Source organism: Strix uralensis, chromosome 2, assembly GCF_047716275.1.
Source record: "Strix uralensis isolate ZFMK-TIS-50842 chromosome 2, bStrUra1, whole genome shotgun sequence".
NCBI classification, from domain to species: domain Eukaryota; kingdom Metazoa; phylum Chordata; class Aves; order Strigiformes; family Strigidae; genus Strix; species Strix uralensis.
Window position 1 is genome coordinate 45,183,221 of NC_133973.1, and position 27,426 is coordinate 45,210,646.

Below are 27,426 nucleotides of genomic sequence, written 5' to 3' on the forward strand. Positions count from 1 at the left end.
TCTTTTGCTTCCCTTCTTCTCAGCACTGGGAGGAAGGGTGGAGTGAGTGGCATCTTTGCTTATTTTTCCCTCCTCAGCGCTGGGGGGAAGGGGGAAGTGAGCGGCTGCATGGTGCTCAGTTGCCCTCTGACTTCAAACCACGACAATGAAGAGTCTTCACTAAAGCAGTGAAGAGTTCAGAATTCTATAACTTGGAATTAAGAGTATGTGCATGTGTGTAAATTACAGTCTCAATGGTCACATGAATTTGAGAGAATGGGCCATAAGAGGAAAGGACAGTTATTTTATTTTGATTAAACACATTCTTAATAAATAATTTTACAGATTAAGGAACCTGTAAATTAATACTATTTCATTGATGGCATTTGGATTCACAGTCTTTATGACAGTTCAAAGAAAACATCTTTCATGTTGCATTATTTTTACTTTTTTTTTTCTACTTGCTCATCCTGCTGTCTACTTTTTAAACATTTATTTGCATAACAATAAAACAATTACCTTTCAAGGTGGTCTAATGTTTTCTAAAATTATTATTCTTCACTTTACATGTGAAAAATACCCTCTATATATCTTTATGACAAACATAGTTATCAAAAAAGTTAGTCTTTGAAATCTCTAAGACATTTTATTGATCCAGTTCTGTAGTCTTTACCCTTTGACTAATGTGGAGTTTTTAATTGCTTATTTTTGTAATATTAAGAAGTTGGATATCTTTGCACTTCTCTCAGAGAAATATCAAGTAAAGTCTCATGATTTTAGAAGTATGTTACATTTTTCTTCTGACTTCCCTGAAAATCTGCCTGTAATAGTTCCATTCAATACACAGCACGAATTATTGCCTTTAACAGTGGGCGTTTCTAACACAACTTCTTCAGTAATAGCTATTAAAACACATGACTAGTATAAAAATACGTTTGGTCTGTGGGGATTTCTTGAAAGGATTTGGAAAAGTCATCTTGAGTTGATGTACATGCAGTTAACATGACTCTGAGAGCTGATGATTGGCATTCAGATACCTTTTCCAGGTGATGGGAGATGACCCTCTCTTCTGGTGCTGTGACTGAGGAAGAGGCAATTTTGCAGAGCCACATATGGTTCTGCTTTTATACTTGTTGAACATCCTTTTTATTGTTGCTCTGTTTTGTTCTGTAAAACAACATTTATGTACAATATTTATGTTTAATGGCCAGTCCTCAGGGTTGAGTAACAAAAGCAGTAACAGTCAGAAACTAAGACCAACTAGTAAGACACAGTTCCTCCTGATGCTACTGAAAATAACATTTACTGAAGTAGCATCACAGTGCAGGATGTTGGAGTGATAAGCTCTGCAAGCCCAACTCTGAAAAATGGCACCAGTGCAACTAACTGCGTTGCAAACTTCTTTATACCATTGAAAGATGGCTCAGCCAATGGCTCAATCAGTTATGGACAATTTTGTTAGGTTGATGCATAATTCATAGAATCCCAGAATGGTTTGCAATGGAAGAGACCTTAAATATCATCTAGCTCTAGTTCTATACATGAGCTATATAAGTTATATGACCCCTATGTAGTGATTGGCAAAGGATTTAACAAAAGTATTTTTTCCTTTAAGATAAGTTGTTTCTTCCAGTAGGAGATTCCTTTTTTACTTACCTATTCTTTGGATATACACCTTTCTGAGAGATTCAATAATGATTCCATCAGAAGAAAGATATGCATATTGCTTTATTCTCTAGGAAGTTACATTCAAACTAGTTTGAAGGTCATCTGACTTTATAGCTCAAGAGCCTCTGGTTTCATCCTTGATGCACTTTCAAGGTCTCCTGTGGTTGTTCTTTGTACCTCTTTTAGAAGACAGTCCCTGGGTGATGTTTTTTTTCAGCTTTGTTTTCTGATGACCTCAGCATATGGTGGAGCCTTGTTCTAGGATCACTGAAAACTCATTCTGCACAGCAATGACTTGCTAAAAAAAGGATGTATACACACATGTAAAACTTTCTTGATTACTTATTATTAATATCTATCTAATTACTTGTTAACATCTGCCTAATTATAGCAATATTATTAGTATAGGATTTAATTTGGTTCTTTTCAGGCTAAACTATTGTCAAGTTTGTACAGTAGCCTTACTTCAAGTACCATGTAATTTTTATTTCTTAAAGGCCTATGCTAAGAAGGCAGCATTAAAAGGTGGTTTGGATAAGACTGTGAGTCTCAGAAAGGATTTGTCAGAGATGCATGAATGGATAACACAAGCTGAGGAAGAATATCTGGAAAGAGATTTTGAGTATAAAACACCTGATGAATTACAGAAAGCTGTTGAAGAACTGAAGGTAAAAGCTGAACTAATTCCTTGAGCTGTGTTTAAAGTTCTTTTTGAAGCTTTCATTGTAAAGAAAATCTACTCTTTCTTTTAGGAAGGTGCCTTTTGAGATCTACTTGTTAGCCTAAAATTTGAAGTAGTAGGCAGCTTGAAGTAATTTCTATTTGTAATATATTGGAAAATATTTAATCTTTCACAATACTGCATTGGTTTTTTTCCTCTTTGCTTTATTGGATACATGACTTTGATGCAGCTTCAACATTCTTCTACTTAAGAATCGTGTGTTAGTAGCAGTTACTTGATAGAGTGCAATCAGTATTATGTCTTCTCTTTATATTAGAGAGAGAAAAAAAAGATTTAGGACCTCAGAATGCATGTTGATATGCACTAAGTATGCATGATATATTGTTTTTTTAATATTGTAGTACATAAACAGCATATTTTGGTCTTAATAATGTTTCTTTCATGTGGGATGAATAAGGCCTTTGGACTAAAACAGTAATTTGTGATACATCCTCAAATACACTCTTGCACAGCCACTGGATGTGGACTTGATTTTATTTCATAGGTGAGTTGTTTGGCCTGTGCTATTCAGGAAGCCAGATTATATGGCTTTAACAATCTATACAACACTTGGTTCGCAAACTCTTCATTATCCATAGGGTTTTGCCAGTGTTTAAGAGTATCTGATCATGCAACTGAAGATCTCTTTATTTACTGACAGAAATGACTTGGTGCCAGACAGAATATACAGAATATATGGAAATATATAGAATGAGTTCAATTCATTGTAAATGAGACAAATATATCAAAAGTAAACATCTGCTCTAGAGATACAGTTATTTTTTAGTAATTAAGTAACAAAATGCAAATTTATACATTGCACTGCATAATAAAACAGGTAAAATATATAGTTTTAGACACACCCCATTATGAATTTCCTAGTGAATATTCTCTCCTTCCAGCTGAAGTACAGGTATGTTCAAACTGTGATACCTTGACCTATGCAGATAACCACATCATTTGTCATGTATCCTTTTACTTGCTTTTGATGATCCTTTCCCTGAAGGCTTGCAGCCACCTCTCCTGTCACACAACAGGCAAAATCCAGACCAGGATTCTTTGTTCATCCTGCAGCCCATTTCTTCCCACAGCTAGAGAAGAAAAAAGACAAGAGCAACCTAGTAAACTTGCTCTGGCAATGGCAGCCTGATCCAAATTATTCTGGTTCATGGACTTCCTCAGACCCAAAGAGAAAGAGGTTGTCAGAAACAAGGTTTTATTTTAACTTTTGGTCCAGGGAGTTCTCATTTTTAATTTCTGTGAAGACCAGTACACACTGTTGACACTATGTATACCATCACTCTGTTTCCAGTAGTGGTATGACTTTAGTCATAGACACCATCGCATTGTAAGCACTCAGAAGAAACAATGCTAACTATGACAATCTTGTATCTTATTAATGAGATGGCAAAACAGGGGGGAGAGTAACAAAAGGTGGAGGAAGAAGGTTAGGAATTGGATTGATCAGTTCTTGTGGTTACATAGGCTAAAACTAGGAAAAGGTGGCAGATTGTTCCAGATCAGTTACATAGGATTTGTTAATTCTTGGTTTTAATTCACCATCCATTTGTGGTTCTCTGTGTCTCTTGGATATTTATATTTACTGGGTCCGTCCTTTGTTAAACTTCTCTGCCTAGGGTCTAACACAGAAAGTGCTGTTTAGGAGGATTCTCACTTTTCACTTTGTCCTCTCTTCATATTAGGTTAATGTTCACTGGCAGTGAATAATGGCACTGATTTTTCTATCTCTGTAAAATGAGGGAATGAAATCAACATTTACGCTCTCATAAAAGTGTGAAATATACACTGGAGAAAAATTATTTTCTCAATCTCTCTTTAAATGCAGGTTGATGACAGTGGCAAAGAGAGGAAAATCAGTCAGGAGTATTCTTTTTTTCTGCCTTGCTGCTTGTGATTGTACCTTTAAACCTGGATACATGAATTTGTAACACAACAGATTGTTATTTCATTTGTGGTTCATAAGGTATCATGGCAAAGGTATTTGGAGCATTTCTTGGAAAAAAATAAAATACTGAAATGTTTCACTATTCTGAGATCTCCAGAAAACTAAATAGTTGTGAGATGTTAAATTGTATTGAGTATCATGTATTGGCAACAAAATGAAAAATAAGTTTTTTGGATGCATTCAAGATCATGTCAGAAGTCTGGGAATTACATGGGTCTTGTTGGCTGGGGTCTTTTTTCCCTCTGACAGAATCTTTTTTTTTTTTTTTTTCTTCAGAGAGCAAAGGAGGAAGCCATGCAGAAAGAAGTTAAAGTGAAGCTTATTACTGATTCTGTGAATAATTTTATAGCAAAGGCTCCACCTGCAGCTCATGAGGCTTTGAAAAAGGAGCTTGATGTTCTAATTACCAGTTACCAGAGACTTTGCAGCAGACTGAATGGAAAGTGCAAAACTTTGGAGGTTGGATATCTTGTCAGTCATTGTATTTATAGCCCTTCTAACTGCAAAAGTAAGGTAGAGAGCAAAGATGCATTATCATATGGGATCATGAGTAGCCCAAGGCTAGCCTCACTTTATGAGCCATATACCTAAATCTTTTTGAGAGTCATATATACTGGAGAGTCATATTAAAAGAGAAGCCTCAGACATGGCTCTTAGCTGGGAGAAGCAATGGCTGCTCAGGGTTTTTATCCCTCCTGAGATTAAGCCAAGCATCTGGCTTTTATAGCAAGCCTATGACGTTGTCTTTACCAGGTCCTCCAGGCTTCTTTCTTCCATGGCTAAGGATTTTGATTAAATGGCCCTGAAGCTGGATAGGTGGTGTTGTCTCAGCATGAGAACAGCTGGTAAACTGAATATGTTTCATACATTTTGAGTTGAACCTGCCATTTTGGCCAACTCCATTCTTGCCATAGGACTATTTGCATATTAAACAGTGGTCACAGTGAATTAGGTATGATTTTTTGTTGTGAACTAATCTGCAATAGCTAACTTCATACAGGACAATTATATACCTGGGTAAAATTTATCTCCTCTAAATTTCACTGTGGAAAATTAGATGTGAAGTCTAAACTGTTAATCTCTATTTTCCCTGATCATTGATGATGTTGTTGTGTGGTAATATCCCTCTATAACCTCCTCCTAGACCAGACGCTTACATTTGATATGACCAAAGTTAAGTGAGATTTAAGTTAACTGCAGTCTTGGAAACATGATCTACAAACAGCCTAATGCATCTCAATAAAGTTATTTTAATCTCCGCTAACAAAAAAGGAACAATGAAAAGATGATTTATGAAGAGTTTAAATGTTTTGCTTGTGTATAAAATGCCAGTTTTATCTGCTTATTTAAGTATCTTCAGGCACTGTAAAAATAAAATATTACACAATCATTTAATTCCAGGAAAATGTCATGACATAATTTCATTTTACAACATTATGTTTAGTACTCTAGCACTTAAGTGGTCTATAAATTGCACTAAATGTGCTTTAGAATTAATTTCTGAAAAGATTTCAGTCAGAATTCTTGAAAGCTGTGGTTTTCAGACATTTTATGAACCTGTGCTTTAAGTAATTAATATACAGAATATATAAGCAACCTGACCACATCTTGTAGTAAAGACATAAACTTCTAACATGTCTTTAAAAATTCTGATAATTTTTATATTTATATATTTCAAGAAGATTTTACAGAAAAGCATATAAAGTGGATAATTCATGACACAGGAGATTCAAGTTGTGTTTTGCAGAAGTGTTCATGTTCATGTTATCTTCTGTGGTTTTACTCTGTTTAATCAAAATATTTTGGTTGAGTATTATATTTGTTTGGGACATATAAATACTGGGAAAAAAATATGGCACCATAACCATCAGATTCCAACCATGTTGTTTTGGGGATGAAGCATGTAATGTTTTCAATGTTTTAATAAGTGAAAGTTAGCTGTGAGATTTTCAATCTTAATAAACATTTTTTTTTTTTTCCTCTATCAGGAGGTATGGGCATGTTGGCATGAATTATTGTCATATTTGGACGCAGAAAATAAATGGTTGAGTGAGATTGAACTGAAACTCAAGGCAACTGAAAATATCCAGGGAGGTGCAGAAGAGATTTCTGAGTCTCTAGACGTAAGTGTTGACTTAAATGATATCAAATCACATGTATTGATAAATCATAAATTACATTATATTCAAAACAAACTATAAATGAACATTACACATGAGCAAGATACAGAATATCTGGAAAGTCCTATGTTCTCAGTTGATTCAACAAATCAGTTTTTGAATTCAAATCCACTAAGCGAAACAGAGTAATTGATTGTGTTATGCCCGATGTCATAGACAGTTTTTGGTGACAACATACATGTTCTTAAAAAACATGGCCTCACATAAGCCAGTCAAAAAAATGTTGAAGATTTCAGAGAGAGCAAGCTGTCATCCTAGCAATGCAACTCTGTTTTATTACTTAATTTTTATTCATGGAACCTTTCAAATTTGTAGAAATTAAATTAATACTCTTAGTGGATCAAAATGCAAAATGTTACATTGATAATGCATTTTAGCTGTTGAACTTCATCCATTTAGATACTCAAGAAAATTTTTTATCTTTAAGTACACAAATACTCCCACTGAACTCCTTGGGCATGGTCCGTATTTTTAAAATCAAGCACCCAGTCTATTGATTTGCAAAAAATCTTTCTTTGTTTTTGGTAATAAGTAGTACAGAGCATTTGTTGTCAAGACGTGGGACATATATACTTTTATATTTTCTCTCTACTTTTATTGTGTATGAAATGTGAAGTTTCTTACTTACATTTTTAAGGTGTATTGTGATGGCTCTGTAGAATCTTATTTTCAGAAAGATAAATAAACTACTTTTTTGACCTTGTTTCAGTCTTTGGAACGTTTAATGAGACATCCAGAAGATAATCGCAATCAGATTCGGGAATTGGCTCAGACTTTAACTGATGGTGGAATCTTGGATGAATTGATCAATGAGAAACTTGAGAAGTTCAATACTCGATGGGAAGAACTTCAGCAGGAGGTATATTTAATAATTGACCTGTCCTCCCATTAAACATCTGACAGTCTCGCACCATGAAAAAAAAAAAAAAAAAAAAAGTTATTTTGTTGGTATAGTTCCTAAACAGTACACAAACAAAGATTTATTTTAGAAGTGGACGGTTTGCATAGGTGCGGTGGGATAACTCCAATAGGTAGCAAAGAACCACATAGCTTCTCACTCACTCCCCACATCTCCTGGTGTGATGGGGGGGAGAATTGGAAAGGCAAAAGTGAGAAAATCCATGGATTGAGATAAAGACAATTTAATATATCAAAGAAAAAAAAGGAAAAAGCAAGTGATGTCAAATGAATTACTCACCATGAGGAGACTAATGCCTAGCAAGTCCCTGATCAATGGCAATTTCGGAAGAACTCCCCCTCAACCCCCTTTTATTGCTGAGCACGACTCTGTGTGGTACAGAATCTCTCTTTGGACAATTCAGGTCAGTTATCCTGGTTGTGTTCCTTCCAGCCTTTTACCCACCCCCAGCCTACCCACTGGGAGAAACAGAGTGAGAAAGAGAAGGCTTGGCACTGTTCAAGCACTGCTCAGCAATACCTAAAACATCCCTGTGTTAGCAACACTGTTTTGGTCACCGGTCTAAAACACAGCACCATACGGGCTGCTGTGAAGAAAATTAACTCCATCCCAGACAAAACCACTACAATAGGTAACCCTAAAATTCCAAAATTGAAGCGACCATCTAGTGGATTTAATCTTCAATTACATATTTAGAGATGCTTTCTCTGACAAAACTTTTATTGAGAAGCAAATTATTTTCAAAATTAAATATGAGTAACATTCTCTTACAGATACATTATTTACTAAACAATAAATAAGTCTTTGTATCAATAAAAGATTTTGTAAAGACACTTCAATAAAAAAACATATTTAGCACAAGGAGAGTCAAATACAATATGCTAGATTAGCAATCTTTGCCACAGACTTCATGAAGAAAATGTTACTAATTCTTTGACAGATCCCACTAGTGGGACAGTATATTTTTTGCTGGTAAATAAATTCAAAACTGTGATACTTGTGCATGAATATTTACTTTTTATACCAGGAATTTATTTAAAATACTTTTGTGTGCATACTAAAACTACTGTGTGTGTATGTGTATAATGGCAGGACTGAACAGAATTCACCAAATAATTTTAAGACAACCAAAGGGTACATAAGGAAATAGCTCAACTACTAGTAGTTTACTAATAACAAAGATGGGAACAAACTCTAAATAAATGCAGAACAACCTTACAGGACAGAGTAACAAAGTAGTTAAATTACAGTAGTATTCAGTGCAAATACATGAAAAGTGATACTCATGGAGGATTTCTGACTTCATATATGAAATTGTAACTTTTGAGCTGACTGTTACTGTTCAGAAGGAAGATTTTGGAGTTATGAAGAGAAATATCAGGAAGATGTCAGCTTAGTAATTGGTAAAGAATGGAAAGGAATTATTAGGGAAAGACCTAGCAAAGGACACAGAGACACTCTTTATGATTGGAACCAGAACAAGTTCAAAGATGAGCTACAAAGATGGTCAGAAGTTACTGAGTTTCAATAATACAAATGATGCACAAGTAAAGATTTTTGGAAAGCAGCTGTGTTAGAATGATAACAATCTCGAATGACAATGATAACATTTTTGCTTCTTTCATGGTGCTTGAAATTTACTTGTTCTTGAAAACAGTGGAAGTAAAAACACTGCAATAAAAATTAAGGAAGGGTCCTCAGCTGTTCTGAGCATAAACTTGAAGAATGGGGAGAAGAGCCTGGTTCCCTCTATTAACTGCCTGGTGGTAGTTCTGGTGCAGTGCAGGCATTCACATAGTCCCATATTGCTAGACAGTGTCATAACAGAAAACTGAACATAACTTTCTGTATACCTGCTCTTTTTTTTTTTCTTTTACATCTAACTTCTGTTTGACAACAGATATATTCTCTGGAATTCTTCTTCTTGGTATCTGATGTTTTTTTCATGACTTGGAGGAGAGAACTGGGAATATACAGAGGGATTCCAGTATGTGAAAACAGTACTTCCAAATACTCTTGCTGTGTGATGGATGAATACTATTCATTCTTCACAATAATAGGCATTAAATCAAAACTGATGCCAGCTGCAGGGGTTAAATGTGGAAAGTACAACATGAAGATGTTGTGTGAACTTCTGGAGAGAATTTATATGAGCATATAGGCAAAATATATGGGAAATGTATTCACTGTTTTCCGATTTAATTATAATACAGACAAAAAGCAGGGCACAGGAAGCCCCCTGACTTTGAAAGCTTGATCTTATATTTAGTAGTCAAATACTAGTGGTGAGATCGGTATATGAATGTAAGAGCTGTATAGAAACTATTTCAATTGCAAGTGACTCAGTCACACCTCTTCTTTACTATATGTTTTCTATAACAAAATGCTTTATTAATTTTTCCACTGAAGTCTCACACACTTGTTTTCATAGATTCCTGACACTGAATTTTCTGTGCTGTTTGCGTAGCCCTGTTGAAATCCAAACAGCATGCACTCTCCTTGCATAAAAATACATTGCAGGCACATAACACTACTTAGCTTGTGTTCAAGGTCACTTCTACTTCAGACAGACTAATAGACTATCCTAATGTGGTTAAGTATTTATTTTTGTTTGAATAATTGTGCAGGTAATTACCAAGGCAATAAGCTCATGTGGGCAGAAACTGTTACGTGAAATATTTATTCACTACTAATAGAGCAACCAAACCACTGCCATATGAATGATGCTGCAAGACAGTACAGCATTGCTACTGAGATAGAGATTCATTTTTAAAGGCAGATAATGGCTTTATGTTTGTATACCTTATCTACTTTAGTTAACAAAGACTGAGTGTGTTTAGTTTGCTTTTGAACATGTGGGGCTGATCGATAAACAACATATACCCTATCTTTACTTTTCAAGGACAGATTCACTTACAACTCTATATATTGGATCTAAAAAACACTGTTGCCTGAAGAACTTCAAGCTAATATTGCAAGTGGCTATCATCCCCTGTAATGTTGAATGTGATTTACATCCTTTCCAGAAAACTTAAAAAATGTCAGCTACCTATTCTTGAGACTATGCTTGCAAAAAAACTGCACAAAACATTATTGTTCAGATGGGCCTTACACTGGATTCAATTTTTATTCTTAGGGACCGTCTCTTAATTTCCTTTAGGACTCCCCTCGGGATTACCCTTTGTTTCTTTCAAAGAGCACACATTCATCATTTGACACAATTTTTCTGTTTTGTTCTACTCTTAAGAGGAGAAAGAATTCTTCATTTCCCATCTCCATGTGATTGCTTTGAAGGCTGCTCAGAGGGCTGCTTTTACAAGTTCTGAGGCACAATCTGTCTGCAGTGAAAACCTAAAGAGATAAAAAAGTCCTCCTTGGTATAGTTTGCAGTTTTGGAATACAGTTGATCAAAGATGAATATCACTTTTTGGCTGAAAGGTCAAATATTTGTAGCCACTTACTTTAAAAACACACTGTGAAATATTACTAAAATTTGCAGTAGAATTAGTTCTACCTTGGAGGGTATTAAAAATTCCTGTGCCCAAAATGAATGCTTTGAATGTTAGAAAAGGTGTTTCTAGTTTAAATCTAAACACTAATCTACTCTGATTCCAAACAAAAAGCAGAGATTAACACATTAACGGTTTGATGCAAAACATACAGAGATGTTGAAATATACCTCAGACACAACCATTGTAACACCAAGAATTAGGTGAAATTTTAAAGTCATTTAAACAAGAAGGAATTTTAAAGTTTTCTAACTTTTTAACTTTATCCTATGGTAACATTTCTCAATAATTAGAGGGTATAACTGAGCCAAAAAAAGAGATAACATATTTCTGCCTTTCTTAACAGACCTCCCTTTCCATGAGCTGTAACTTGTAAGTTAATGAATTTGCTTCTACATTTTAAATAAATACAGTAATAGTAAAAGTACTATTATTTTCAAAAGGTTTTGTTCTATTTTTCTCCCACAGCACAACTACTGAGTACTGCCTCAACAACAAAACTCTACTTGGTTTTAACCATAAAATTCTAACCAAGGTCTCAGTAACTGCATGTGTGACTAATGTCATTAAATACATGAAACGTATTATTTAAGGCAGAAGTGGCAATATCTATAAATATAGCTTTATAATGTTCAACTTCAAAGAATGAGTGATAATCATAAGCAACTGTTTGAGCACCTCCAGCTTTCCTGATATTTGATCACCTCTCAGTGAAGCCTTTCCCTTAATATGGCATTTTATGTGGATAATATGCAATGTTACCATTTCCTGCATTTACTATTGATCTTTGTTGATTGTAAATAGATGTATGCAATACCCCATATCATAAAAATTAAATGTTATGCTTAATCATAAAAAAATAACAACAAAAATCTATAAAAACCTGTAGAGACTTTAATTAAAAATTCAGTCCGTAAATATTTTTTCTTTTTTCTTTCATTCTGAGAGTGCCTAACAGCAGATTTTTTTTGTTTGCTTTTATTTTCCTTGACAGCTGTCAACATTTCACTGGCTCAGAAATAATTAAACAGTTAGTTGTTTTCCTGAGATTTCCTATTTAGCAATTAACTGTCAGACACTTCTCTTCAGAGACCAAAGCTTTCAGCTTTATTAACTGTGATCTCATAGCAGAGCTAGAGCTTCCTGTTATGTCCTCAGACCCATTTATACACTGTGATGTTAAACCATCTATTTCTTCCACAGAGGAATAGAAAAACCGTAATCATTCAGAGAAAAATAACAAGCCAAAAACCAAAACAACCACCCCCGAAACAGAACATCATAAATTAAAATATTTTTATATTATAGATTTATATCATTTCAGCTTTCACATGTCTTTTAAAAATATGCATATGTAGATTTTCACATGCACAGGCATATGAGATTTAAGGACAAATTTGAAACTTGGGTTCATAGATGTAAATGTGTAGTATGTCTGCCCCTTTTTGTAATGCCCTCTAATGCTTACCTCCATCAGTAGCTCTCTTTTCTACTAAAAAAGAGGAAGAAGAGTCCTCCATATTGTGGCATTCCTACTGATTGAATTGGTAAGGATTCTGCAATGCCAGTGATAGTGTCAGGGACCTACTTAGTGAACAGGATTAGGTTTTTGAGTCAGCTGTTGTGTACTGGAGAAATATCTTATTACATGAGTGTATTGTACCTTTTATAAGATTATTGTGAATACTTTTTTGTTACGTTTGCTGTGTGAATTGAACAGGGTCAAGATAGAGGCCTCACTTTAGGTGAGCATGCAGGACGGGGTCTGTTCCCAGTAAGCTTTACAGACAAAAAAATTAAAGCAGCACCGATTTAGATCTGAGAAAATCATCGCAACTGTGAAGGTGCCATTTCCCACCATTCAGCTCTGTGGTTCTGTTCCCACTGTCAAAATAATTCCTCTCTTGTACCACTGCATTCTCATCTTTGTCTGATATCATCCATTCATTCACCTAAACTGTTCATGGTTTTTGGAAAAGATGTAGTTTCACCTTGGGAAGTTTGGGAATATTTTTTCCAGTTGTATTCTAAAATAGGATTTTGATATACATAGTTTCTGCTGATAGCACAGAGATGACAATTTTTCAATCACCACATATTTGTCATATAATTTTAAGACTTTTTGTGAGTTTCCATGCAGTGATAATGACTTCTTTGCAAGCATGCAGGCTGCTCCTGAGGCTGGCAGCAAATTTATCTATACTTAAGCAAGTGCCTAGCTGCAAATAGTAGTTAGCATGGGTCAGCATTTAACAAAGGTTCAAAGCTTTAACTATTGCTATAAAAATAGTTTTTCGGAAGGACTTAGCACCAAATTTGATCCAGTATACTGAATTCTTCAGAAGGTGCAGGCACTTAATGACTAATAATAATGGAACTTTCTCAGTGTCTTCTTTTAAATGGTGAGCTTTTCTGAACATCAGGACACTGCAGCCTTCAGTATGAATGGACTATGCATGTAGGTTAGTCCTACCAGTTATTCAAAGAGATCAGTAAAGGCAGAGTGATTTTTGTCCATGCTTCCAGGAGGATGTCCTTACCCCTGGGCTATAGAAAGGTGCTTACCCTGTTTCTGATATGTGTCGTTCAATTACAGTGATGCAAATGAAAAGGTAAAGAGTGACTGTATCTTAGCCAGGTTTACAAATTAGTAGTAAGGACTACCACGATAAATGGAAGCTGTGGGTTTTAATCCTGCCGCTTTGAACAGGGTGAGAACATTGTAATACAAAATCTCAAATCAGATGAAGGTGAAAGTCATTTAGGTAGCAAGCCTTAATACTGTACTGTGAAGTTACACTGTTTTAATGGTTCATTTGGTAGGGTAATAATACCTTAGTGGCTCAGGTCCTTCCATTAACTCTGACAGCGTGGGTCTGATATGTAAAGCTGCTCAGTTCCACAGAAGGCTCCTGGAACTGGCAGTGATACAAGATTATCTGATCAGCTGTTTTGAAATAGCACGAAGCAGCTTACAAACACAAATATAGTAAACACTTGTTGGATCCCTCTCCTTTATCTAAGTCAAAAGCTAGCAAGAATGCTCACAAGTAATAATCTTTTTCATTTGTTAAATGTAAAGCTCTATAAGAATCTGAGCTCCGTGAAGAAAGTACAGATATATCAAACATTCTCACTGAATTGCTGAGAGTTGGTTTTGTTCAAGACAAGAGTTTTGTAATAGGTATGAAATCAAATTAAAGTGTAGCAGGCTCACCACAGAGAAAAAGTGTGATTTGACTTGAAAAATGGCAGGACACCTAACAATGTTATTTAAAGAGTGCTTGCTTTCTGCCTTCTCCTTTGCTTCATGCCAAAGAAAGTTAGTCACTGTATTCTGTGGTCAGCAGTATGACTGGGTTTGTACAGCAAGAAACTCTATTGCATTTAAGATTGTTGATAATTATTATGTGCTGTGTATAAATCAGAAAGTCTGGTAGTCAGAAGCTGTAGCCGAAGTAAGATATGAGTCTGCAGGTGGACACAATGACAGATGGAAGAAACATATTAAACTGTTAACAAGTAATAGTTAAAGGTAACCCATTTATGTTAAGTGTTTAAATATGCATGTGTTTTAAGGACAGCTTGGAAGGACAATTTATTTCTGTGATTTGGTAAACCATAAGGTGAGCTCCTTTAAAAGGAAAGCATCCTTCTCAAAAAAAGGATTGTGTAAAAGGTGATGGTAGGCAATCCACTGTGGCACTGCTGGTGGAGTAGAAGCAAGAGTCAGCTTCCTAGGCTAAAAGAGACTATGGTTAGGATGATAATAGGTTGGGCAAGTCCAAAGACAAGACAAGGATCCCTCTCTACTTTTTTCCAGAGTAGGCATTGCCTCTGTTCCAGCCAGCTATTTATACTTCATATAAGAGAGCTCCTTCTCAAGAGAGTCTTTATCCCTCTCACTTACTGAAGTAGATTGTCTCGGATGGGATTGTGATGACAGTAACCCTGTTCTCAGTAAACAAAACCTCTTGAATTATATAATAAGATCAGGAGGACCACTATGCCTCAGAATTAAAGACAGCACTGTCAGGATGGTTTTCTTATGCAGCTTTTCCAACTTTCACTCTGTATAGAAATCTTCAATGCATGCATTGGTTTTTCAGGGTCCTATGTTTTTTAGAACTTGGCCATGCAATCTGGGGTTTTGTTTGTTTCTTACTAAAAAGAACTGAATGGCTGGAAAAAAGATACGCAACTTATCATACAAAATGGTGAATGAGCATAACTCAGGAGTACTATTTTTGATTCTTAGCCTGCAGTTTTTGAAAAAACAAAAATTGTGGGAAAAAATTTATTATATGCATTATTACTGTAAATATTGATCACATTGTCATTGTTTTTAGGCTGTGAGAAGACAAAAGAGTCTTGAACAGAGTATTCAATCTGCCCAGGAGACTGACAAAACCCTCCGCTTAATCCAAGAGTCCCTTGCTGTTATTGACAAACAGCTAACAGCCTACATTGCAGACAGAGTTGATGCAGCGCAGGTCCCTCAGGAAGCACAGGTAAGTTATATACAGGTTGAACTGATGTGCTTACTGGTTTTCTCAATCAACTGAAGAGTGTTTGGTTGTCCCCCAGCCTCATATTAATAGCAGGGATTTGCCACATGATCAGTATGAAAGTGCAAGTAAATTTTAGGTAGGATTACTTTGAGAAGTTCAAGATAATCTTCTAGTAAGTCATATTTTCCTTCTGACTTATATTATATACCTGTCCAGAAGATGTAAAGAACTGTACATGTCATGGAAGACTGTGCAGTAATTTTAAAATGACAAAGATAAACCATGTGACTCTTTAAAATCTAGTTCCCATCCTAGAAAGAAGAAACTCATCATCTTCACTGCTCTTAGATGGCTCTTTTACAAAGTTGACTAACTGGCCTAGGGATTGTTACTAAATTACTGAAACATATACAACATTGTTAATTATTTCATGATGTGTACATAGATGTACTTACATTTAAATTTTTACAGCTCATGTAAGTTTAACAGAAACAGCTTTTCCGATTTTTTAGAAATGGTTTATTGAGATTGAGCCTTTGAAATAAAAATATACATCTAATTTTCATTTTTACTCTTTTATTCTTTCTCTGTAATGTCTGCTTTACTGCAGCATTAAAATGGTAAGAATACAAATTAAATAAAAGCAAATATCTCTGGTATAAAATTATTAATAGTTTACAATATTATGTACAGCAACTTTTCTGTAAATTCCACCTGATTTTAGGAAGTCAGATTACAAAAGTAAACAAACAAAAAAAGGCTACAGGGAAATCGAAAACTAATGCTTTATAATGATTTTAGAAGAGGCATTCAATTGTATTTTTTCTGGCATGCCTGGAAGTTTGAAATCGTTCTAAAAAATTAGTGTCTTGTATGGAGTAGCTTAGATGATCTTAAACATATTCAGAGCTGAATATATGTAGCCCTGAAAATCATGTTTCCTCTCCTTTAAAAATAAAGGTACCCATATCTTTTGAAATAAAATGTAGATAGATGTACCTTTCAGTTGCTTTTCTAATGTGTGTGTGTTTGTAGGTACATGCACATATTTTTATGTGTGTGTATGAGTTAAAAAAGTTATATTTAGAAAACAGGCTCATATTTGCATTCAGTATTATTTTGAAATGGATTATAATTTATTTGCTTCTAACTTACGTCAGTATGAGAATAGGATCAAATTCAGATGAACTATTGTTTCAGTTAGAATCCTAAACTATGTTAGCTGTCAGTTGACTCTCCTGTATTATTTTTCTCCTTCCTTGAAGTATGAATAATGTAAACAATTTTTAGTGAAATAGGATCCAAATCACCATTTGTTAAAGATGTATCAGTTTAATTTCTCATCTTCTAATTATATAACTTTAATATATAAAGAAAAAATTACTATAAAACTGTGCTTTTTTTTCTGGTGTATTTGGACCCTTACACTGTAGCGATTTTCAGTGGTGCTTCATATAACCCACGGATGTATCTGGTTTATGTGCATCCTCTGGTACAATAATGGCAATGATTACAGGCTGTGTAAAAGGAAATAATTCAGAACTTCAGCAACTGAAGCAGCACAAAATTCAGCCAACCTTAATTAGCACAATTTCATGGAAAAATACCAGCTTAGTACTTTTGCAGAACTTGTTTTTGTTCTTGAGATTTTATTGTCTGTTGTCAAGTTCACCTGATTATACTATATCCATTGTGGGAAAACCAGCATAGAGGCTGCTGAGTTTTTTCCTTTCATGTTTTTATTTTAAGATGCCAGTGGGACCTAATGAAAAAAACTTAATTAAGAACTGAACAGATTTAATGCAAATATTGAAGTTTTCTGAAGTTCAGTCATGAAGTTCTTTAAAACCCTTTGAGGGAAAGGGAATAAACAGTCAATTTTATGCAGATAAATATACTGAGTCATTCCTTTAGTGAATGGCCATGCCAATCGGTGACAGAAGAGGTACATACTGAATGGCCACATCTCCTGTGGAGCTTCTGCTGGCACAGCTCTTTTGTAGAGCTGAAAACAGTTCATTCATATAAGATACCCTACAATAGTGTCTGCACGGCTGGAATGGGAATCTTTCAGTGAGTGATGTTGGTTTCTGGGCAGGGGTCAGTGTATCCATGCTGAGGGATTTAGCAAACTGTTCAGCAGTATGTGTTGCATTTCTAAAAGAGCATATGGGAGAATCTATAATCAGGAAGCTGTTGAGGGTTTGGGAGCTCTGTGTGTTTGCTTCAAAAATTCAAACCATTTTAGAGCATTGATAGGAGGAATAACCTCTGGTTCAGTTAATCAGAAATTTTTCTGAGAAAACAAAATTATATTTACCTTTTAAGTAAAATGATCAATTTAGTTTATTCAGAAAGTTGACAGAAAAAAAGAGAAGTTAAGTATGTGCTGTTCAACTTCTCCTTTGAATCATTTTTTGAATGTAAATTTTGTGTGCTTCTTACTCCACCATGTGGCACTGAGAATTTAATGCTAGAGAGCCACTGCCACCCAACTCATTTTCAGCACAAGATACAGTATTCAGACAAAGCACTCTAACAGCAACTGCACAGATAAGTCAGTTCAGATTCCTCAAGGTGTGATGATGAAAAAAGCTGGAATAAGGTAAGGTCTAAAACAATATTCCAGAAGGAAAGTTTATTCGTTTGTATGCTTGATCTCATGATTCCAACTCTCTTTGATTTCTCTAAATTTACCAAGAAAATATAGGGAATTAAGTCATTGTCACAAGAATTTGGCAGTTGCTGACTTTTTTTCAAGTACTTTTTAACCGACAGGAAGAAAATAAATCCATACAGAAAATGTTATATTTATATGACAAAATATTTTTCAGATTTTTTTTTGTGCCTTTGTTATTAAATAATTTCTGATAGGAGAGAGAATCTCCACTTTGTACTTCTTTTTAGGGGGTGTTTATATTATGGGACAGAAAATACACTTATTTCACTTTTCATCTACATGTGACAAATCATTTGTCTGTTGTGCTCCCTGTAGACTTATGTAAAATGCAATGTGGAGAATAAATGAACAATATTGTGTTTCTGAGAAAAGCGAAAGCAATATACTTTGCCTTTTCAATGAACTCCTTGAATAATTTCAGTTCTGTAGTGATAAACATTACACACCTCACTATTTTCTAAGTGAAAATGGTTATTAATCTGTTTATAAAATGTCATTGTGCTATGTTCAAAACCAAAGTTAATGTGATGATATAATGGTGGGGTTGTTCAGCTGTGCAATGTGTCACTTGACAAGAATAATGCCATGCTTCATTGCCTTCAGACTAATATTTTGGGACGAAGAATTCACAATTGTCTACTTAGTAAAATGTCTAATGTTAAAGGTATTTACACTTACTTTTCCTCTGCTAGAAATTGTGAGAATTATTTTGTTCAGCCATGTGTAGATCAGTGGTCAAAGATGGAATGGTTGATAAGCATTATTCAGAAGTGTAAGCTTACATTTTGTTATATATTGTTTGAGTATCTATTCAGATTTCTGTACTATACAGGTTCTCGCACTCTATAACATCTGAAGACTGCATTAACTGTTTTAAATGCATGAAGTGCATTTGTCACGTTCAACTTATTCAGTCTTGCCTTGTCAGTCACGTTTCTCTGATGATTTGTTCTTCTCATTTGGACTCTTCAGTTAATCTTTCTTGAAGAGTAGTGTCCAAAACTAAGTACACTGTTCTTGTTGACACTTACCTGGATGTCATTCCTGCTATAACATCACCTTCTATATGTATTATATGCTTGTCTTCTATTTTTTCAAATGTGTGACATCACTGTCACATATTCTTTTTGTGCATTTAAAGATGGGTACTTCAGCTTCATTTTTCTGATCTTCTGGTACTTTATCCTTTCAAAGTTTTCAAAGGTAACCACTAACAGTTCTGAAATTATTTCAGATATGTTTTTCATGTCTACCAGAATCTTGATCTTTCCATTTATAAAGATTAACTTGCCAGAATGCTCTCTAAATGTTTTATTTTCTCCATACATTAGGCTGAGATCTGACTCCTTAGGGATTGATAGCAATCATGAAAGTAAGCTAAAATTAAGTTAAACTGAGCACCATTCTTGAGAGCTGTTAGGCTAGCTAAATAGCATTTAGAGAAATAGAAATCAGAAAACCACATACACCAAGAAGAGCTGGCAAGCTGTTCTTTGCGATTCAAGAAAGCCAAATCTGCAAATTCATATCTAGGCAATTTTGGTGTAAATATTATGTGAAGGACTCATTAATTACAAAGATATTCTAGTATAATTTGAGTTCATAATGAATTAGTTTACAAAAAAGCAGAGAACAACTAGACGTTCACCATTTTGCCTGAATCATGTCATACTGTCATCATCTTCTTGTGCCACTGCAGAACTCCTAGGGTTGCTGTCAGGTCCAGGCCTTTTTATGCAGTAGAACTTTATGAAATACATAGTAGAAAAGTGATGTTCTATACTAAATTTAGACCATGTTTTCCTAGAACAAACAGTGGAAAAAACTTAAGGTAATGTAATTGCCCTTGTCTTCAGATCCAGCGCTCACTGCTGATAGTTTTATTACTCTGACTATGTAATTTTCAGTTTTTGAGAATTAAACAGTATTCAGTTGCCCAGTACTAGTATTGACTGATGTATTTTGTTGGAGGATGTGTAATATGGACAGATGAACATGGATGTAGTAGAGGATAGTACAACTGCTTAGTTTATTTTGTATAGTGTGTTTTGCACAGCATGTTCCTTTTAAAAACATCTATGAGAAGGGAGCAGAATATTTATTTACTGGTGTCCTCCAAACCAGGGGGAAAACCTTCTATCTGAGAGAAAAAAAATATGGTGAGCTGGGAGTCCAGTGGGACAGAAAGGACATTACCCCTGGGCTGGGGCATGCAGCCTCCCACTGCAGGAGCGCCTGTGAGAGCAGGGGACAGTGCCACAGCCACCTACCATAGATTCTGCCTATAGCTCAGGATGCTGCTGAAAGTTCCTAGGCATGAAAGAAATCTTGTGAGGAAAGGACCAACCCTTCAAGGTCAGAGAGAGGTATAAAAACGTCTTTATGTTTACTATGTATAACCCAAGAGATCCACATGTCCTCTCTTTAAGAACTACCTGTCTCTAGTTTATCACCTGGTGTTTCAATAAAACTTTGCTTTAGAATGGAAAGCTTTCCCATTTCTTTCATTAAGCTTCCCATGGAGAAAATAAGATGCGTCTCCTTGAGGATTTGGCTAGTTTTTTTGTTACAGGATGAAAATATACTCTTTGTACAGGAACAAGTTTTATAAAACAGGTTTTTAATTAGTAAACAGGAATTTAGTGAGTCATTTTTCTGCTATGGACTTGAAACAGAAATCAGAAGAAAAAAAAAAGGAAGTGTGGTTAATTCTAGCAACTTTATTTTAACCTAATCCGCTTACTGCCACAGTATTTAATGAACTATAATTTATTATGTTTATTGTATTTTTGTGGAAGTTTATAAATCAAATTGAGACTAGTAAATTGGCCACTCTCATTACAGTGCATGCCCATAGGAAATATTTCACCTATTTGTTGCTCATTCAAAGTTGAAATGACATCAGAGTTCATATCAGATACATATGTGTTGACATATGTATCACTTGTATCTTTCTTCTTCTGGATTTGTCCAGCTTTTGAGAACTTACCAGTTTTCTGATTACAGTGGTATAGTCAATATTGACTACAAAGTAATTCCTCCCTGCGTTACGAATTTCTGGCAACTAATACGGTACAATAAAATGAGGTCTGACAACATGAAATTAAGATGTCTTGGAGGATAATGTGCACTATAATATACATCTCCTGTGGCCTTGCCCCATTCCTGAAGTAACAGAACCAACAGAGTCGTCTTCCTTCTTAAGAAGCAGACAATAGAGACAAGAAGTTTCTCCCAGCTCAGGGGTGGAAAATGGTCCCTGATGGGCCACAAAGAATCAGTTTCACCCGTATATTTTCCAGAATATCTTTCAAACTTTTTTTCAACTTGCTGATACTACAACTGGAACTGTCAGCTGCTTTTGTAATATAGTCCTTTCAATGTTACTCATATTACAATCTGTGTTTGCATATTAGATGTGCGCTCCATCTAATCTTGTCTTTTCAGCCATTATTCCACAATATTAGTTCTAGGTATATTATGGTTTTGTATTTTTATCCTTTGATTATAAATAAATCACTTCCTTTTAATTATATACACAAGGTTGTGGTTTTTGGTTTGATTTTTTTTACCCCAAAATTACTCTCTATTATTGTGATTTTGCTGAATATTGCTGACCGGCATTTCTTTGTTTTTTGTAAATATGATGACTGATTTTCTAATTATGGTAGCAGATATTGATGGGAAGTGACATTTAATCAAGCCTTTTAGTTCAATTTTCTGTTTCAAATAATGTTACAGAATTTATTTATATGCCTTGTTACCTTTTTTCTAAATACTGTTCTTGAACCAGGAGAGTGCAGTTAGGTTTGTGACAATTTCCAAATGAGACAAATAGTCATGTTGGTTCTTTTGGCTTTCCTTTCTCTGATTCAAGATAGGAAATTTTTTTTCCAAGAACTGGCTACACTGCTAATTCTCTGCTTTTTGCTGTCAATGTAGCAAGACTCTCTGCATTTCACTGTTCATCTTTTTAAAATTAAGACTAGTAATTAAGAGAAATAATGTATTGCATGCCCTTGGGGCTGAAATCTTTTTGTTCTAGAAATGGTCCCTGTGAGAATAGGCACAATCAGTGCCTTTGGTTTTGTTAATATAATTCGGTTATATATATATTTTTTTATGTTTTCATTTCTATGTGTATATATATATAAAAAAATAAAAGTTTTTCAAATTGATAAACTTCCTGAAAAAATGCCAGTGATGTAAAATTAGAATCCTTAATCTGTAGGGCACAATAATTTATTTGCAGTAGTATTTATTAGTTACAAACACTACATTACATTGTGATGTTCTAGAAATTAAAGTAAGGCAGTTTTTACTCTTTATTAAAGGACCAAATAGACAGGAACCACTGAGAAAATCAGAGGTTGGAATAATAGAAATGGAAAAAGAAAGTTAGTGATTTCTTGTGGATGTTTAGAAGAAGTTGATGTAATAAATTCATGAGTCAAAATGGACAAAAAAGTCAAAATGGTCATGTCAAAATTGAATGAAAAGGGACATCATAGGCAGGTGTTATAAATGCTATTATATCTGTTCAGGACTGGTTTAATCTTTCTACCTGCATCAGTGCAAATCCAAAAAACATTTTTTTGCTATAATCCTTACTAACATTTCTTTTAAGCTTTCCTCTAATGTGTTTCTTCTCTCTAATTCTGCATTTTGATGTGAGAGTAGGTGATGCTTCATCACTCTCCTGCAGAGCAACTTAAAAAAGTAAGACAGTCTCCATGCAACATCCCATAATACCTAATTGTTTAAACACTACTCTTATCTGTACTGTACTGTTCTGACCTATTCAGATAAGAACTGTTCAATTACATGCTTTCCAGAGTGACTCTGAGGTTGAACAAAGTAAACTGGAAAATACAACCAAAAATTGGTTAATTGATGAGGTGCAGAAGCAAACAGTTGAAATACTGGATGTGATATAGTACATTTTTCTAACATTCAGACTTGCTTCTTCCTTGTATATACAGTTCTGACTTCCAAGACATCAAGGAATGATTTGCCTTCAGGAGCTAACTAATGCTGAGTGACCACCAACTGTTTGGTCCGTGTGCTGCGCAAACATGGAAGATAATCCTGTTAGAATTCTAGTACACTTCAAGGGGAAATTTTAAACTTAGACAAGGAGAAAAGAAATACTCCAAAATAAACTATTAAATAAACATTCTCCCCTTGATTGCATTGTCCTTTTAATGGAATATCTACTTAAAACTAAAATCTTATATTTAAAAGAATTCTATTACTTGCTCCAAATCCTGCTGGCCATTCAGTAAATAGCCTTGACAAGGAGAACTAAAAATATGAAAAATAGAAATTGTACAATATGATAATTTAAAATTAAAAATTTCATCTAAAGTGAGAGCTTTCTGTCAGTCATTTTACTTTTACAAATGCTTTGCTTCAGAAAAATATTTCTCTAAATAGTACTGGACAGTTTAGACCCATAAATATGTTTTTGCAATTAAATTTAGTAACGACTTAGTTTTCTGTATTTTTGTAAGTCTTTTTCTCTTAAAATCTACTTTAATACATCTTTAATATAACTTGCGATAAACTGCTTTCAATGTAGAGTTGTAATATACAAGATTTTATAATGTTATACAATTCATAAACATGTAATACCCCTATAGACAGCATACAATGTACACAGCTTTGTGCTTAATAACCTATGAAAATGGGATTAAAAATACCTATATATTCATTTTTACTTATAATCAAACTTTAAAGGATCAAATTGTAATTAAAAAAAAACCTTTTCTTCATTTGCATAATTCTTTGTAGTCTTTTTGAGCTACACAGCTTTCATATTTAATAAATGCATATATTTAAACTTATAACTAGTCTTTAGAGTGTCTGAGAAATGCTTGTATGCTATAGGAAAAAAAAAAAAAAAAAAAAGATTAAATCTAAAAATCACTTTTTCATGGAGAAATAATGGCCTCAAGTAACTTTCCTGGTGGGAACATATCTTGTCTTTATTTCATAGGGTAATTGTTCTCAGTAGTACTTGTCTAGCAATTCTGCTAATAACAGTTTCTCATTTTCTAACAATTTAAATGTAAAAATATGTGAATCACTCTAAATTATGTTGTATCAGTATACTTTATGCAAATTCTTTTCCATTACATTGGACTAGCCAACACTGCTTAAGTTAATTGTTTCTTGTAAGGTTGATTTATGGTGAACCAACAAGGCTGATATTTTTCTTGTGATGATTTGATTGCACACTGTTTTTTCAGAAAGAGATAACCAGAAATGTGTGTTAGAAAATGGATTAAGTTAGTGTATTAATGAAATACATGTCATTATAGATTTAGCAGATCTACAGGTACTGAACATAGATTCTGGTCAGTAATATGCCACAAATTGTATACTGTTTTAGATATAACACAACTCTGTGAGATCAAGATTATCTCTCCTGTTATACATATAGGATATTCAGTTTTCTCTCAGTTCACCTAATGGTAATATGAAAATAATAAGAAATAAGAATAGTGAAGCAAAAAACTTCTATTTGTATTTTTCTTTCCCATGATTTTTAATTTTCTTACCAATGAAAATAGTTGTTTTCCTTCAGAAGAAAGAGATCTGGGGGTTTTTTGCCTACAATTTAGACATAATTTCCTTAGCAAGATTCTGTCATTATTGTCACAATGTCAGAGTTACATATGTCTGAGCAGGAGAAGAAGGTTTATTATCATTGAGAGAAACTAAACCGAATCATTTACAGCGAGGTGAAAAAGTAATTATTTGAATAATTTCCTCTAATGATCCAGTATATAGTGTAGTAGTTCTGTTTAATATTTTTCAAAATCAACTGTTCCAAATAATATACAAAAACATAAACATTTTCTTCAAACCCTGCTGATTACTGTCTTTGTTTTTCAATAGAAAATACAGTCTGAATTAACAAGCCATGAGATCAGTTTGGAAGAAATGAAGAAACGAAACCGGGGTAAAGATGCAGCCAAAAGAGTACTTTCTCAAATTGATGTGGCACAGGTATGCAAATTTCATTTCCTCCATTTTTCCTTCACTCATGCACATAAACAGCAAGAGTAGTACTATTTCTATAGTATGAAGTGTTCTTATTGAAGCTCTTATTGAAGTATTTCTTGTGTTTTAGCTTCTCTTTTCTAGCCAGGAAATTAGAATGGATAAAGCATACCATCCTTATCTTCTTACTACTCATTTTTCTATTACAGCCTTTCTATCTAGTTGGTAACAGTTCTAGGGTACACAGCACTGATGTAACCAGCCCGTGGGGACACTACGTAAGGGGTGTTCTGAACGTGCTATGGTTGCAAGAAATAAAACTACAATGAGGGGTTTTGGTATGCCTTTTGCGGTATTCAAAAATATTTACAATTAAAAGTATGTTAAAATATTTGGAAATATTTGGTAGAACTGGATTTGAAAGACAAATCTGTGCTGAACAGTGCATCAATTTAAAATATTAGCTAATGCATTATTTCATCTAGCTTAATAGACATAGAGACACTTGTTTGAAATTGAAGAAGACTTAATTAATACTTAGGTACAATGCACATTTTTACTCAGTAATCTATGATGGGTTCTTGACTGTTTTGCTGCTTTTGTTTTTGGCATTAGTGCCAAAATTGCCCAGGCTACAAAAAAAATTGTCGTAATTGATTAGGAAAAAAAAAGAATTTTGTTATGGTATTAACAGTAAACAAGGCCATCTTTTTCTTCATCTCTGTCAAATGTTTCTAGGTACCTTAGGTTCAGTTTTATATTTTATTATGAATAACATTAATGGCTTTTTAACAGTTCATTAATTTGAAATTAACAGGTTCCATTTTTTATAAAAAGTTTCTTCTTTTTTCTAGAACTAGCTTTTCTTTGTTGAGAATATTTATGTTTCCTTATTTTGCTGTCTTCCTTCGCACTAACTCACCTGACGGTCTCCATGGCAGCTGTGATGTTGCCCATATTTCATCAGTGAAATGCAGGCATCAGATGACTTTGTATCTAAATATTTATAAATTCAACAGCATGCAAGGGAGCACTACCCATTCTTTTTTTTTTTTTTTTCTTAATCCTTCTTTGTGCAGATATTTTTTTCTTCAAAAGGCTTTTCCAAATGACCATATGCATCAGTTTGAGTTTTGACAAATTGGTGGGGTCATTTTGCATATCTGTTTTGTTCACATAAAATAGACAAATATATAAAAATAAAATATGAACAAAATAACAAATTTACATGTATAATGTAAATATCAACTACCAAAAAAAGGTAAAAGCTGAACCCTTTGTTCCGAATATTTATGGCTATATTTGATTTTAGGTTAGTGAACTCTCTTGAATTTTTTTCCATCATTGTGCAGTACCTCTAGTGGTAAATCACATTTCACAAGATTTGTCTTCACTTACTTTTTTCCTGAAAAGCATTCTCACTTATAAATAAATACTGCACGCATTTCTTTTTTTTTTTCACTTTTTATTTCACTAGAAATAAGTAATATTTCTAATTTGACATATATTTATTTTAATATTAGTTCAATTACATAGACAGAAAATAAGTAATTGCAATGAGATTGTGAAACAACTGTTAAGTGACCAAATTTATTCTGGCTTTTTGGATTACTGTAGATTGAAAGTTCTGATTTTTAAATTTAAGCGAAAAAGGACCATTAGCAAAATAAAAATCTATTTCTGCCATAGTGATTTAAAGACCTAGTTAGTCCTATGGGCTAAGAATTGTTAAATGAAAGTGAAATCTTGTCTGAGGAAGGGCTATTTTGGGAAATTCAATAGTAAATTCTTTGTGGAAAGAAGTTACACAGCAGACAAATGACATATGTGTTTCTTTATTGCTTTCTTCTATCTTTTAAGGTAAACACACTTGTCAGAGCAAAAAGACAGTCATCTGACTCCCTTCCCTTCCCACATCACTAATTCTTAGTAATATTTTAGCATTGTTTAATGTAATAAAATAAAAAAAATGTTAAATCTCTAAAAATATTTATTTACCTGTAGTTTTGCTTTTGAATATGATTCCTTTGTGTCTAAAGAAGACATTTTCCTCAAATCAAAAATGAATGATACTTAGTTGTGGGCTTTCCTTTTCTCCCATCAGTTGTTGCTCTTTATCTAGGCAAGCCAGGTTTGCCTACTGACCATGTAGTTTGAGTATTGCCATCAATTCAACTGTTGATGTGAAGTAAATTCAGCTGACTACATGTTTTAAGTATTTAAGAATTCTGATGTTACTTCTCACCAAAGATGCATTTAGCCCAAAAACGTATCTTTTGGTTTAG

At 34.1% G+C, this 27,426-nt stretch overlaps 1 protein-coding gene across 9 annotated transcripts in view; it reads left to right on the forward strand.

Annotated features, from left to right (window-relative positions):
- Window positions 1-27,426, forward strand: part of DMD (dystrophin) — a 1,145,544-nt gene that overhangs the window by 404,010 nt on the left and 714,108 nt on the right. For 8 of the 9 annotated variants that reach the window (XM_074858566.1, XM_074858564.1, XM_074858568.1 and 5 more), the window contains 6 exons: window positions 2,145-2,315; window positions 4,611-4,793; window positions 6,323-6,457; window positions 7,224-7,373; window positions 15,292-15,453; window positions 25,037-25,147. In XM_074858566.1, coding sequence (XP_074714667.1) covers window positions 2,145-2,315; window positions 4,611-4,793; window positions 6,323-6,457; window positions 7,224-7,373; window positions 15,292-15,453; window positions 25,037-25,147 — 912 coding nt within the window. Of the gene's footprint in view, window positions 1-2,144; window positions 2,316-4,610; window positions 4,794-6,322; window positions 6,458-7,148; window positions 7,374-15,291; window positions 15,454-25,036; window positions 25,148-27,426 lie in introns of those variants that run through there. The other variant, XM_074858573.1, reaches the window with a different exon arrangement.